This window comes from Eriocheir sinensis, chromosome 22, assembly GCF_024679095.1.
Source record: "Eriocheir sinensis breed Jianghai 21 chromosome 22, ASM2467909v1, whole genome shotgun sequence".
NCBI classification, from domain to species: Eukaryota; Metazoa; Arthropoda; class Malacostraca; order Decapoda; family Varunidae; genus Eriocheir; species Eriocheir sinensis.
Window position 1 is genome coordinate 15,910,559 of NC_066530.1, and position 14,550 is coordinate 15,925,108.

The 14,550-nt window shown below is 46.8% G+C and overlaps 2 protein-coding genes across 4 annotated transcripts in view; both read left to right on the forward strand.

The window, feature by feature from the left end:
* Positions 1-7,220: 7,220 nt before the first annotated feature.
* LOC127002302 (uncharacterized) lies at positions 7,221-10,655 on the forward strand. Its single transcript, XM_050868116.1, has 3 exons — positions 7,221-7,580; positions 9,440-9,591; positions 10,508-10,655. The coding sequence occupies exons 1-3, from the start codon at positions 7,221-7,223 to the stop codon at positions 10,653-10,655; spliced, it is 660 nt and encodes a 219-aa protein (XP_050724073.1).
* The window catches only part of LOC127002156 (RING finger protein 44-like), a 117,307-nt gene continuing 113,211 nt past the window's right edge, over positions 10,455-14,550 (forward strand). The window contains exon 1 of one of the 3 annotated variants that reach the window (XM_050867813.1): positions 10,455-11,543. In XM_050867813.1, the coding sequence (XP_050723770.1) occupies positions 11,526-11,543 (18 nt within the window). In that variant the 5' untranslated portion in view covers positions 10,455-11,525. The remainder of the gene's footprint in view (positions 11,544-14,550) is intronic. The other 2 variants (XM_050867814.1, XM_050867815.1) reach the window with 2 other exon arrangements.

A 14,550-nucleotide genomic window follows, 5' to 3' on the forward strand; every position in this document is an offset into this window, starting at 1 on the left:
AGAGTGAAGCAACGCACCCCGGAGGTATGCTGTATAGTTAGAACAGGTCGAAGAATAGGTATGTGTGGTGGATGAGTGGAAGAGGCTTGGCAGTCATGTGGTGAGTGCCAATATGATAGACACATTAAAAAAGATTAGATAAGGTCATGGATAGTGAGGTTAGGTGGGGTTAGGTTCACAGGAGCGTCCTTATATAGACCTACCGACCTCTTGCAGACTCCTTAAGGGGGGGTATTCTAAAACAGTTTCGCTTCTCACATCATTTCTAAAGGTCAAAGAGGGGGTCAGTCGGGTTCTAATGAGTGTTTCCTTAGGCTCAAGCTACTGTGGAAGGGTCAAACTACCACCGGGGTCATAAAACTACTCCCGGAAATGATCTCAACTCATACGAAAGCCTTGTCAAATATGTGAACTTGGGCGACGAAATGTTTTAAAATACGACCCCTTGTGTTCTTATGTGAGGTTGTGAGAGCCTGACGGAGACGCATGTTGAAGACGTGTTTCCTCCCTCCTTCCCTCCTTCTCTCTTTCCTCCATCTCCCTACCACATGTCTTAGTCCTCATGTTGTCTGTCTCCCTCCCGCTCCTCCTTCTCCTCCTCCTGTCCCCTTCACCCTCTTCTTGTCCTTGTCTTTGCTTCCTGTCTCCTGTGTCTCCTTTTGCTGTTTTCTTTTATTCCTTCTTTTCATTTTCTTCCTCCTCCGCCTCATGTCTTGTCTCCTGTTCCATTTAGTTCTCTGCCTCCATATGTTCTGTTTCCTTCTCCTCCGTCTCCTAACTCCTCTCCTTCTGCTCTGTCCCCTGTTGTCTCCTGCTATCTCCTTCTTCTCCTCTCCCCTCTTCGCCTCCTACCTCCCCTCTTTCTTCCTTTCCTTACCTCGCCTTCTCGTCTCCTCTTTTTCCACCTCCTCTGTTCTCTGTCCTTCCTGTTCTTCCCTCTCCTGCTGCCCTTCCTCTGCGTTCTCCCTCTCCCTTTTCCTTCTTTCCTTCCCCTCCTTCCTCCTTCTCCCTGATCACCGATGACTCCCCTGGATCATCACTCATCATCCATCACTGTTCATCCATCACCCTCAACCACGCTGCTTCACTATGCTTCACTCTATGCCTCATCCTTCTTCACTCTTCACTGTTCCTTCCTTCACCATCATCTTCACCCTCTTCCCTCTACATCTTCACCCTCCGTTAATAGAAGGTGAAGCCACATGCACGACGGTTCAGGAAGATTAGACGAGAGAGAGAAAAAAGGGTCTTGAGTTAACGGATCAGACTAAAGAAAAAAGGTCATTCGTTTAATAGCGGTGAGTTGATTTTTGTTTTTGTTTTGGGTTGGTGTGTTGAGGAAGGGGTTTGGTGTGCTGGTGTGCTGGTGTGCTTCTTCTTCTTCTTCTTCTTGTTCTTCTTCTTCTTCTTGTTCTTCTTCTTCTTCGTTGTCGTCTTGTTCTTGTTCTTCTTCTTCTTCGTTGTCGTCTTCTTGTTCTTGTTCTTGTTGTTCTTCTTCGTTGTTGTCTTCTTGTTCGTGTTCTTGTGCTTGTTCTTGTTCTTCTTGTTCTTGTTCTTCTTCTTGTTCTTGTTCTTCTTCTTCTTGTTCTTCTTGTTCTTGTTCTTCTTCTTGTTCTTGTTCTTCTTCTTCTTCTCCGCCTCTTACAGCTCCTACCCCTGTTCTTCCATCTTCTGCTCCTCCTCCTCCTCCTCCTCCTCCTCCTCTTCCTTTTTTCTTGATCCTCCTCCTCCTCCTGCTCTTCCTCCTCCTCCTTCCTCTTTCTTCCTTCTCCTCTTCCTCATAAGATTATCACCTCCATTTCCTGTCCTCCTCCTCCTCCTCCTCCCGTTGTACTTTTTCCTCTTCCATCCCCCCCCCCCTCCTCCTCCTCCTCCTCCTCCTCCTCCTGCTGGCTAATGACGTCAAGCTCAGTCGCCGCCATTAAATTCCTTCGCCTAAGCTCGGCTCGAGGGGATGACGTCACGGTGATTAGCGGCTCAAAAATCCTTCGCCTTCTCAGCCTTGATTATGCTCACGGCTTTTTGTTCTCCGTGGTCGAGTGGTTGGCGTACCTGGCTGCCACTCCACGGGCCCGGGTTCGACTCCTGGTACGGGTAGTTGGGTTAGCGAGCACCTCTTCCAGCTGTTCATCCTCCCGATCTTGTTGTTGTTCTTTTTTTTTTGTCTTTTTCTTTTTTTTCTGCTTCTGCTTCTTCTGCTGCGTCATCTTCTTCTTCTTCTTCTTCTTCTTACTACTACTACTACTACTACTACTACTACTACTACTACTACTACTACTACTACTACTACTACCACTACCACCACCACTTCTACTACTACTACTACTACTACCTCCACGTCCACCGCCACGGACTAACACACAAGGGGGAGACTCACCAAGGCACAGGAAACTTCTACGATTTTTTATCATTTTTTCACCACGAGGCGCCGCGGGCAAGGCTCATAGCAAGTTCGGTCTGGAGTTTTATACATCATTTTTGTCGCCCTGGCTTGCGTGGTTTCTTGGGGACTTCTTGTTCTTCTGCTTCGCCGCTGTGGCCATCTGCAGACTCCCTCGTGTGTAACCTACTTCGATATTTCTTTTTATTTCCTTTTTTTTTTTTTTTAGAGAGAGAGAGAGAGAGAGAGAAGTGCAGTTCGAGGGCATCACAAACATAAATCATAACTCAAAACTCCGTAGATGTATTTGATGTTCTAATTCAGACGTTATTTTTTCGGCGCCACCCTCCTCGATATATATATATATATATATATATATATATTTTTTTTTAGAGAAAGAGAGAAAGAGAGATAAGTTTAAGCAGTTCAAGGGCAACACAAACAGAAAACAAAACTCAAAACACTGTGGATGTATTTGATGTTGTAACTAAGACGCTTTTTTCGGCTCTACCCACCTCGATTTTTTTTTTTTTTCAGAGAGAGAGAGAGAGAGAGAGAGAGAGAGAGAGAGAAAGTGGAAGCAGTTCAAGGGCATCACAAACAGAAATCATAACTCAAAACGCTGTAGATGTATTTGATGTTTTAGCTCGGACACATAAGTATGGACCCAGCAAAACTATCCATGGAAACACCCACCACCACCACAACCTCTACGAAAGCCTTATCTAATGTTTGAGAATAGGTACACATGGGCCTCTCTATAGCAACACCTTCGTAACGGAACAAACAGTAGGGAATCCTTGTGGGGAGCTTACCGATAAGGGACCACACGGAAGACTCAAGGAAATCGTGTATATTGTATCCTATAGTTAATGGTTCTTCGTGTATTAGGTTCGATCGGGCGGAATAACCTGTCTGGTCCTATCACTGTCCAATTAACTCGCGTATCTCCAAGTATAGGTTTGATATCGGTAGGAATAAAAGAGAGGAACCGCTGCTTATGGACACGGTGACTTTGGTGGGTACTATCGGGTATATCAGGTGCTTCCTCTTATGTTCTTTCTCACGTGTGGGTAAGGTCCGTATGTGAACTGTCTCGGCACCTCAGTTCGCGTGTTGAAAAGCCTATCGTAGAAGCTGCTGGTGGGATTTTCATAGATTTTGTTAGCCTAGTAATAGTGTTTCATGGCTTTTGCGTCTTGCAGGGGAAAAAACCCATCCATGAAAACCCAGTCAATCTTATCTGTGGCATTTTGAAGAAGTCGTAGTGGGGAGCCCAGTTATAGTTTTACTCGGCTTTTACATCTTGAGCGGAAAAAAACACCCATGAGACCCAGTTGAAGTAGTCGTGTAGGGTGTGACCGATGTGGGTGGTTTTAGCCCCCAGTAGTTTTTTTACACGGCTTTTCTGAAGCGAAAAAAAACACCAATGAAAAAGTCAATCTGATAGTTTTACACTTCTTCTACATCTTGGAGCGGAAAAACACCAAATGAATCAATCAGTCAATCTTGGCTGCCTGAGTGGAGTATGGGGATGCCAACAGTTGAGCGGAAAAAAAACCCATGAAAACCAAGTCAATCTTCTCTATGATGGCCTGAAGTAGTAGTGGGTGACCGATAGTTTTACACGGCTTTTACATCTTGAGCGGAAAAAAACACCCATGAAAACCAAGTCAATCTTCTCTATGGCCTGAAGTATTCGTATAATGAAAAAAACACCATGAAACAAGTCAATCTTCTCTTCTATGGCCTGAAGTATTCGTATAATGGTGACCATAGTTTTACACGGCTTTTACATCTTGAGCGGAAAAAAACACCCATGAAAACCAAGTCAATCTTCTCTATGGCCTGAAGTAGTCGTATAGTGGGTGACCGATGGAGTGGTTTGTTAGCCCAGTGATAGTTTTACACGGCTTTTTTTTTTTTTTTACAACAAAGGAGACAGCTAAAGGGCACAAAAAAAGGAAACAATAAAAAACAAGCGCTTCTGCATCTTGAGCGGAAAACAACACCCATGAAAACCCAGTCAGTCTTCTCCGTGGCCTTGAAAAATAGTCTAATGGCCGTCCTATATACGTTTAAGAATACTAGCTTGTGGGTCGAGGCAAGGCTGAAATCACGAACGAGAGAGTGAGTTGCACGAGTCTAAAGAAGGCAAGATGTATACATTATCATCGTCTTATCATCGTCAAAGTAACGTCTGCCAGCGCCGCCGCCTGCCATGTACAGTCTGACACATCACTCGACTCTGGGAAAAAAGTGAACTCATAAACTCATTAGGAAACCGGTGAGGCGTCGCGCGTGTCACCTGCATAAGTTATCGAAAGGTGTGGGAGAGAGATGGTTCAGGGTGATGGAAGACACGTGGGCCCAAACTATCAAGCATATTATTATTATTATTATTATTATTATTATTATTATTATTATCATTAAACATTTCAGCGTCCAAGCACATAGGCATTTGACAACCCTTTCGTGGAAGTTGTTGTTGTTGTTGTTGTTGTTGTTGTTGTGCGAGTAGTAGTAGTAGTAGTAGTAGTAGTAGTAGTAGTAATAGTAGTAAATGTGTTAGTATTAAAGGCGTAAATAAAAAAAAACTTACGAAATCAGTTATTCGTAAGGACCATCAGACACAGAACCCTACAACAAGGCAACTAACAATACAAAAACAACATCGAAATCACTCCTTTATCCCCTTTCTGAAACCCGAGACTCAGCGCGCCGATAAACACAACCTTGGCGGGGCGTCGCGGGCTGTGTTTGTGTGTGTCAGCATCACGATACCTTGGCAAGACCCGAAGACTTTTCTCACGTCCGCGGCAGAAGAACCCGACCCTCCGACCCTTCCCCGGCCTGGCCCTGTATACCTCTCACCCTCACACCCTCTCGGCTTCCTTCCCCTCGAGGTGTGAAGCCCTGCGATAGGCGAGAACCCTTCCTTCCTTCCTCAGAGCCCCGTCACACCGACAGGCTCACACTCTCAGGATGGTGTTCTCAAACGCTCTCTCCTCTCACATCAACAATTTCTACAGGCTAAAAAGGAGATCAGTTGGGTTCTAATGAGCGTTTGTTTAGGTTCATGGTACAGAAGAAGGGCCAAACTACCACCAGGGTCATAAAACTACTCCTGGAAATCCCCTAAACTCGTACGAAAGCCTTGTCAAATATGTGTTCTTGGGGGATCAGTTGGGTTCTAATGAGCGTTTGTTTAGGTTCATGCCACAGAAGAAGGGCCAAACTACCACCAGGGTTATAAAACTACCCCTGGAAATGCTCAAAACTCTTACGAAAGCCTTGTCAAATATGTGTTCTTGGGGGATCAGTTGGGTTCTAATGAGCGTTTGTTTAGGTTCATGGTACAGAAGAAGGGCCAGACTACCACCAGGGTTATAAAACTAGCCCTGGAAATGCTCAAAACTCCTACGAAAGCCATGTCAAATATGTGTGCATGTGGTACGAATTGTTTGAGAATACGGCTCTCAGACATTTCCTACACACCCATATTCGCTAAGGCTTTCGTAGAGGTTGTAGTGGGTGCTTCCATGGGCAGGTTGATGTGTCTAGTGGTGAGTTTGACAAGGCTTCTACACTGTGAACGTGATACACTCATGACAAACAGACTTATCTCTATTGTTACCTTTGAAAATGTGTATTGCGAGACCCGATACCGACTGAGAATAGGAGCCTGACGCACCCTCCGACTCCCTGTTATCGCATCCACCATTTAGCATCTTCATTTAGATTTCCAAACGACCTTGAATTCTCCGCGGGCCTCCTCAGCCTTATTCATTGTCAAGCTATCACTAGGCCTAGAAAACTACCCATGGAAATAGCCACCATGCGCAACCTCTACGCAAGCCTTATCAAATGTGGGTGTGTGAGTGTGTGAGCCTTGAAATGCCTAGGCGTATGAGTTATAGAAGTGTGGAGGCGTCTTTCCTAGTATTAGTATTGAGTATATAGCCGGCTTTTTTTCATTATTGTTTACTTTTTTCCCCCTTGAACTGTTTCCTTTCCTGTAAAAAAAAATTGAGTAAGGAGAATTAGAACCTTGATGCCCATTTCAAACGTTTGTGTGGAGACGTTTTTCTAATACTCAAGGAAGGGAAAAATAGGTTGGTATTATCATAGTAGACTTTTTATTCATTATTGTTTACTTTTTTTTTACCCCTTAAACTGTTTCCTTTACTGTAAAAAAAAAATTGAGTAAGGGAGAATTAGAACCTTGATGCCCATTTCAAACGTTTGTGTGGAGACGTTTTTCTAGTATACTTGAGGGAGGGAGAAATATGTATAGGTATTGTATGAGGCGTCTTTCCTAGCATTTGAGTGAGGGAGAATTAGAATCTTGATGCCCATTTCAAACGTTTGTGTGGAGACGTTTTTCTAGTATACTTGAGGAAAGGAGAAATATGTATAGGTATAGTATGGAGGCGTCTTTCCTAGCATTTGAGTGAGGGAGAATTAGAATCTTGATGCCCATTTAAAACGTGTGTGTGGAGACGTTTTTCTAGTACTCGAGAAAGGGAGAAATAGGTCGGGACTCTCAGACACTCCCATCTCTCACATCAACTATTCCCAGAGGCCAAAAAGAAGATTAATCTGGTTCTCATGAGTGTTCGTTTAGGTTCACGGTACAGAGGAAAGGTCAGACTACAACCAGGGCCATAAAACTACCCTTGGAAATGCACACGACTCCTAGGAAAGCCGTGTCAATTATGTGTTCTTGGGGGACGTAATGTTTAAGAATACGACCATTACCCTTGATGCAAAGTCCAGACGTGTGTTGCCCTCAAGACTAGGGTCCGGCGGGGCTATTTAGAGACGCCTTCCACGTGTTATGTCGCCGCCTGCTGCTCCGGGTACCGACAACACCCCGACACTCCACCACCCCAACACTCCAACACCCCGACACCCCGACTCCCAGACATCCCGACACCCAGACACCCAGACACCCCGACACTCCAACACCCCGACACCCCGACACTCCAACACCCCGACACCCAGACACCCAGACACCCCGACACTCCAACACCCCGACACCCCGACACTCCAACACCCCGACTCTCCGACACCCAGATACCCCGACACCCAGACACCCCGACACCCAGACACCCAGACACCCCAACACCCAGACACCCCGACAACCAGACGCGGACACTCGACCCAGCCCCGCCTCTCCTCACACTCTCTTTCGGGGGTGGGTCTGGGGGCGGGTCTCGTCTGGTTTAGGTTGACTGGATGACCCTTGGCTGACCTGGCTGGGTGGTGTAGGTCAGGTCACACATACACACACACATACACATACAAACAAATACACATACATACACACAATCAACGAAAGAAAGAAATATCCACATAATGCGAAGTTACGTACAGGCAATACACACACACACACACACACACACACACACACACACACACACACACACAAACACAAACAAACAAGGAGGATACACGTTACACACACACACAACCAATGAGGGAAAAACGAAACAAACACATAAACAAACAAACAGATCGATAAAACACACACACACACACACACACACACACACACACACACACACACACACACACACGCTACGAAGAGAGAAACAACCAAACACACACACACACACACACACACACACACACACACAGGTTAATTAGATCAGTGTGTGTTTTAATCTCGCTACTCTCTCGCTGTGGTGCCCGCGGAAATGGGGCCGTAGGGAAGGAAATGGGAGAATTAGCCTATTTCTTCTCCCATTTAATCAGTGTATGTGTTGAATTGCCTTTTTCCTTTCTTTCTTTCTTTCTTTTTTTTTGGGGGGGTTGGTGAAGTTATGAAAGTGTGTGTGTGTGTGTGTGTGTGTGTGTGTGTGTGTGTGTGTGTGTGTGTGTGTGTGTAACGTGATTCTGCGACACCCAATACGTTCACTGTGAGTCTTCCCGCCCCTTCAACGCCCTCCATACACACACACACACACACACACACACACACACACACATATTAAAAGTGATGAATGTTTTGCTTCTTGTCGCCTGAGAATCTTGTTGACAGTGAATGTATTAGTTGGCAGCATCAGCGTCAGTAGCAATAGTAGTAGTAGTAGTAGTAGTAGTGGTAGTGGTAGTAGTAGTAGTAGTAGTAGTGTCAGTCCTTGTTACAGCCTCCACTTCACTCGAGCATACACCTAACATCCACATCTCTCGTTCCAGTGTGATGAGATGCTTTATTTTTTCTATTTTTAGGTTACTGTACTCATTTCTCTCTCCTGCAGTCTCATTTCCTTGTGGCTCCAGATGTCTCCTCCAGGGGCACCTCTAGGTCACCTGTATGCTCTAATCTGTCCACTCATTGTTTATTCTTTAACTGTGTGGATGATTGAGTGAGGGGAGGGTCATTTGTGGGCAGTGGTAGTGGGTGTTATTGGGAACCTTAAAGTCTAATCCTTTCACTCAATCTTTGTTCTTAAGCTACGTGGATGATTAAGTGATGGGAAGGTCATGTGGAGGTGGTCAGTGGTTGTGGGTTTTACGTGTGGGTCTTACTGGCGTCGTGTTGCCTCCAGTTAGTGTCTTACGGCGATGTTTCTCTTGTCTTATCTTTCCGTGTGTTTGTCCTCCTTTCCTGAGACGCAGACCGGAGTTAGTCACCGCGGGAAGCCATACGAGGGTGTCATGAAAGAGGCGCCACTTAAACCTTCCTTACTCGCACTGTTTGTTTGCGGAGGCGTGACTGGTCGTGCTGCGGGAGTGGGCGAGCGGGGATGGAGGTGTGCGGGCGGTCCAAAGCTTGCAAGCAATGAATGGGGGAAAGTTATTTTCGCTGCGCGCCGTGCCGTCATGAGCGGTGTGTGGGAAGCGGCGCAGCGGTGTGGGCCGTAATTGATGGCAGATCGAGGTCACCGACATCAACGCATCTGCTTGGGCTCCTAACGGGGACACGTCGCCCCCGGCAGCAGCAGCTGAGGCGCTGAGAAGACTATCCAGCCTCTTGCTCCGCCGCAGTGTTGCGGGCTTATATACTGTATCCAGGCTCATCAGTGTGGAATCACGTCTTGATCCCTGCAGCATCTCAGAGCTGGCGAGACGCTGCTCCTTGGGGTTAGCTTAGGGCTTGGGCTGCACGGCGTCCCCACTCCAACACACAGGCGTCCTGGTGCTGTTGCCCGAGTGCCCGACGCGTCCCCGCCCCTCCCGGCCCAGACCGCAGCATGCTGCAGGCCAGGACCGCACCAACTGGTCCCGCCGCACATTACTCATCCCGGGGCTGCTTGCTGCCCTGCTGCCTCCACTGACCGGTTTTTCCGCGTCCTCTATTTCAGCCGTGGCCTGATTTGACTCCTCGAGGCGAACATTCTTATTACTGCAAACACTCGGGTGCCTCCATCATCGCCCCGTCCGGAGTTTAGTCACGCTGCTCGCCGCAAACGACGCGGCTTAACTCCCCGTCCTAATCCCGCCGCGGCCGTGCCCGGCCCGTGCCGCGTGCCTGCAGGCCCCGGGCCGCAGACCAGTAAATCGAATCAGACACAGCTTTAACGTGGCGTTCAGATGGATATTGCGACCATGAACACATTTCAATGAATTCTTAACCAATTTATTGACGCGATCAGCTGTCGTTAGTGTAATGATTTTATTAAAGCGAGCTGACTCAGTGGACAAGTTTTATGCCTGCCATATATATATATATATATATATATATATATATATATATATATATATATATATATATATATATATATAAATTTTTACAGCTAAGGAGACAGTTCAAGGGCGTAAAAAAATATAAAAAAGCCCGCTGCTTACTGATATATATATATATATATATATATATATATATATATATATATATATATATAGATATATATATATATATATATATATATATATATATACACACACACACACACACACACACACACACAGGGCCTGGGGGTGAGGGTCCTGTTGATGAGCGGCCCAGCGGCGGAGGGACGCGGATGGAGGCGGCGGGCAGGAAGGCGCCTCGCCGCGTGGGGCACTGGCGGCGGGGCAGGCGCGGGGCAGCCTGGGTTCGTCTGGGGCGGCGAGGGGAGGGGCAGGGCATTAAAGAGACGTGTGGTCCTCGAGAGGTGATGTCTTGTTTGCACGGCCCAGGGCTCTGGGGACGCCGGCGGCACGGCTTGGCGGCGCGCCCCGCCGCGGCCCCGCCAACTCGGAGGCTGCCGTGGCCGCGGGGAGCTCCCCAGTGTGCACGCCGCCTGGGGTTATTCATGGCGAAGGTCTCGGCGGCTTTGTGTTTTGAGTGTGTGCACAGTGCCTGAGCGCGAGGGTGCACAGCGGGGGCGAGCAGCGCCTCCCCGCCCGCCACGCACGCCCACGGCGCCGCGGGCGTCCGTGGGCGTGTCTGGGGACATCTGCAGACCGTCATCTCGATGCCTCAGTTTTTGATGCCACTCTTTATCGCTGTGCTTCCATTGTCCAATAGTTTTGTTATTTATTCTTTGTTTGTTTGGCGCGAGCGTGGGACAGTGCCTTTGGGTGCCATCGACTAGCGGAGCAGCGGTGCCAAATGTACAGATCGGCCATTCTATTGATTTCACTCACTGGAGAGGGCGAGACGAGCTTTGGCTTAATGCACTCATCCACTCACCCTGTACCCCCACACACAGAACACGGAGGCCTCGGGTCCATAGGCACACGAGTTTAGGCAGGATCGGGAAAGCTAAATATCTGTGTGGTGAGCGGCGTGAATGATGTGCGCGGGGAGACCTGGCAACACGGCCGCGTGGTGGAGTCAATACGGGTGTGTGCGCGCGAGCTTCAGTGGGAGACGAAACAGCGGCAGGGAGGGAGATTCTTGCGCACGCTCCAGCCAGCCAGCCCCCCTCCCCCTCGACCTCTGCCTTCCGTGAGCCCAAACTGCCGTGGGATTAAGATGGGCAAGGCATAATGAGGCGTTTATTTTCCATGAGCTATGTGCCAATAACCAGCCCGAGGACCAAATCGTATAGGAAGTTGACGGTGGGGGTTTCGAACGAGTGTGTCCAGGTTTAGTGCGCCGTCAGTCAGCCAGGAGCCGCCTCTACTACAGACCGCTGGTGAAGTGTTGTGAGCGATGGACCCATTGAAGATATCGTAAGACAGGAGTTCATACAGTGTACCAGGACATATCATGCTAGTCTATATACCGGTGAGTATTGCTACGTATTTGTGTGTGTGTGTGTGTGTGTGTGTGTGTGTGTGTGTGTGTACAGCCTCTCTTAGCACCAGCACCAGCCTCGTACGTTCAAGGCCTAGTTATTCTTATTCTCTCTCTTCCCTGCGTTGTGAGAGACGTTAAAACCTTATGCATAGTCAATTGGGAAGTTACAGTAGAATCTAAACCTCTTCCCTTCTGAAGCCTCCCTCACCAGCACCAGCCTCGTACGTTCAAGGCCTATTGCTTATCAAGGTTCTCTAGGTTCTTTCTCTTCCCAGCGTTGTGAAATGCGTCAAAACCTTATATATGGACATTTCAGAGGTTACAGCAGAATCTAAATCTCCTCTATCCCCTGTGAGGTTCTGTGGCACTTCTGTTTATCAATGATCTCCCTGCTTTTCACTACGTTGTATCCCCTGCGTTGTGAGAGGGGCATCAAAACCTTATAGTATACAGTATTTGGGACGTTACAGTAGAATCTAAACCTCTTTCTTTCCCTTCTGAAGCCTCCCTTAGCACTAGCAACAACCTCATACGTTCAAGGTGTAGTAAATGTTCAAGGTTCTTTCTCCCGTGCGTTGTGAGAAACGTCAAAACCTTACATCATACAATTATTAAGGAAGTTACAGTAGAATCTAAACCTCTTTCCCTTCTGAAGCCTCCCTTACCAGTACCAGTATCTTCCATTCAAAGCTTAGTACATAATTCAAGGTTCTCTCCCCTGCGTTGTGAAATGTCAAAACTTTACATTCTAGTCAGTTACGAACTCAGTAGAATCTAAACCTCCCGTCTATCCCCTGTGAGGTTTTGTGGCACTTATGTTTTTACCGAAGCCCTCTCTGGCCTTTACTACGGTACTCTCCGCTTCGTGTATTCCCTTCGTTGTAAGAAGCGTCAAAACCTTACATTATGAAGTCACTTAGGAGGTTACAGTATAACTTTAACTTCAGTCTCCCCTGTGAGGTTCTGACATATGTTGTTATCGAAGCTCCCTCTGCCCTTCGCTACAACACTCCTTGCGTTCTGAAAGGTGTCTAAACGTTAATTATACAGTTATTTAGGAACTCAGAAGAATATATAACTCTAAATTTATCCTCTGAGGTTCTGTGGTACTTCTTTTTATCAAGGTTCTCTGCCATTCGGTACTGCATTCTCCGTACGTTGCAAGAAGAGTGGACGATCACCTTACATTATGCTGTCATTTAGGAACGCACAGTAGAATATAAACCTCCATATTTCCCCTGTGAAGACCTGTAGCGGAAAATCTTTAGGATAAGTTCGCTTCCTCTATGTCAAGGTTCTTTCTACCCTTCGCTACTGCACTCTCCCTACGTTACAAGAAGAGTGAACTAACACCTTACATTATACAGCCACTTATGATGTCCAGAAGATTATTTACCTCCATATTTGTTCTGTGATGTTCTGTGGTACTGTGTTTATCGTTTCTGCCCTTCGCTACGTTATTCTCCGTACGATGTAAGAAGAGTTAACGAACACCTTACATTATACAGCCGTTTACGAAGTCCAGAAGAATATTAATCATCATTTTTGTCCTGTGATATTTTGTGGTATTTCTGTTTACCGTTTCTGCCCTTCGATACTACGACACTTTCCCTACGTTGCAAAGAGTGAACTAACACCTTACAGGCTTACATTATACAGTCATTTGGGAACTCACAGTATTATATCAACCTCAGTCTTTCCCCTGTGAGGTTATGTGGTACTTAGTTTTTCGTTTCTGCCCTTCGCTACGTTACTTCCCCCTACGTTGTAAGAGTGAACTATAAGATTACATTCTACAGTCATTTAGGAGCTCACAGTATAATATTAACCTCTAAATTTCTCTTGTGAGGTCCTGTGGTAGAGTCTTTAAATTAAGTTCGGTTCTGTTATGTCAAGGTTATCTCTGCCCTTCGCTACTGCACTCTCCCTACGTTGCAAGAAGAGTGAACTAACACCTTAGATTATTCAGTCATTTGGGAACTCACAGTAAAATCTAAACCTCTAAATTTCCCTTGTGAGGTCCTGTGGTAGAGTCTTTAAATTAAGCTCGCTTCTATGTCAAGGTTATTTCTGCCCTTCGCTTCTGCACTCTCCCCTACGTTGCAAGAAGAGTGAACTAACACCTTACATTATAGTAATTTAGGAACTCACAGAAGAATAAATACCTTCTATCTCCTCCCATGTGATGTTCTATAGCGAAAAATCTCAAGGTTTAGTTCGCTTCTGCTTGTCAATGTTCCCTCTGCCCTCCGCGACGTCACTCCCTACGTTGAAAAAGACGTTACCAACTTATTACATTGTGCATTCATATACCAAGGAATAGATAAGCCTTCATTCTTCCCGTGTGAGGCTGTGGGAGTGGCTGAAGCGCGCCTCCACCCCTCAAAAAGATAGTTATTAATCTCATCGTGGCCAGAGAGAGAGAGAGAGAGAGGGGGAGAGGGAGAGAGAGGGAGGGAGAGGGGCTTGGCAGTGAGGGTCGCTGGGTGTCGGTTGGGAGAGGAGAGGAGGAGGAGGAGGAGAGAGCGTCCCTTATCCCCCTCTATCACCACCCCCACCTTCCCTCTCTCACCACCCCCTTCTAGCCACCCCCCCCCACCACCACCTCCATCATCACCATCACCACCACCACCGCCTCAGTATACTGGAGTCGTGTGCACAAGGTCATGAGGCATAAGCGAAGCACTCTCTGACCTCCTTAAAGTCGGGGGCGCCCAGATGTCCACTGAGGGTCATGCTTAATAGGTTTCGTGGGTCCTTTTGGGGATGTTGGATTCGATTGGTGGTGGGATCGAAGTGAATGGGATGGGATTGGATTGTGTTACTTTTGTTTTCGTTTGAGTGAAGGAAAGCGGAGAGAAGAATTTATCCAGTCAGTCTCTTACATACGGTGGCGCTCTCTCTCTCATCATTCATTTTATTTACTTTTTCTCTTCTTTTTTCTTTCTTTTTATCTTCTTTCCACATTATTTCTTTCTTTTTCTGTTTATTCTTT

Coding starts and splice junctions, on each gene's coding strand:
- LOC127002302 (XM_050868116.1), top strand. CDS start 7,221: ATGTCGCCGCCTGCTGCTCCGGGTACCGACAACACCCCGACACTCCAC. Junction 7,581..9,439: donor CCTCACACTCTCTTTCGGGG/GTGGGTCTGGGG, acceptor TGATCCCTGCAG/CATCTCAGAGCTGGCGAGAC. Junction 9,592..10,507: donor CAGACCGCAGCATGCTGCAG/GCCAGGACCGCA, acceptor TGCACGGCCCAG/GGCTCTGGGGACGCCGGCGG.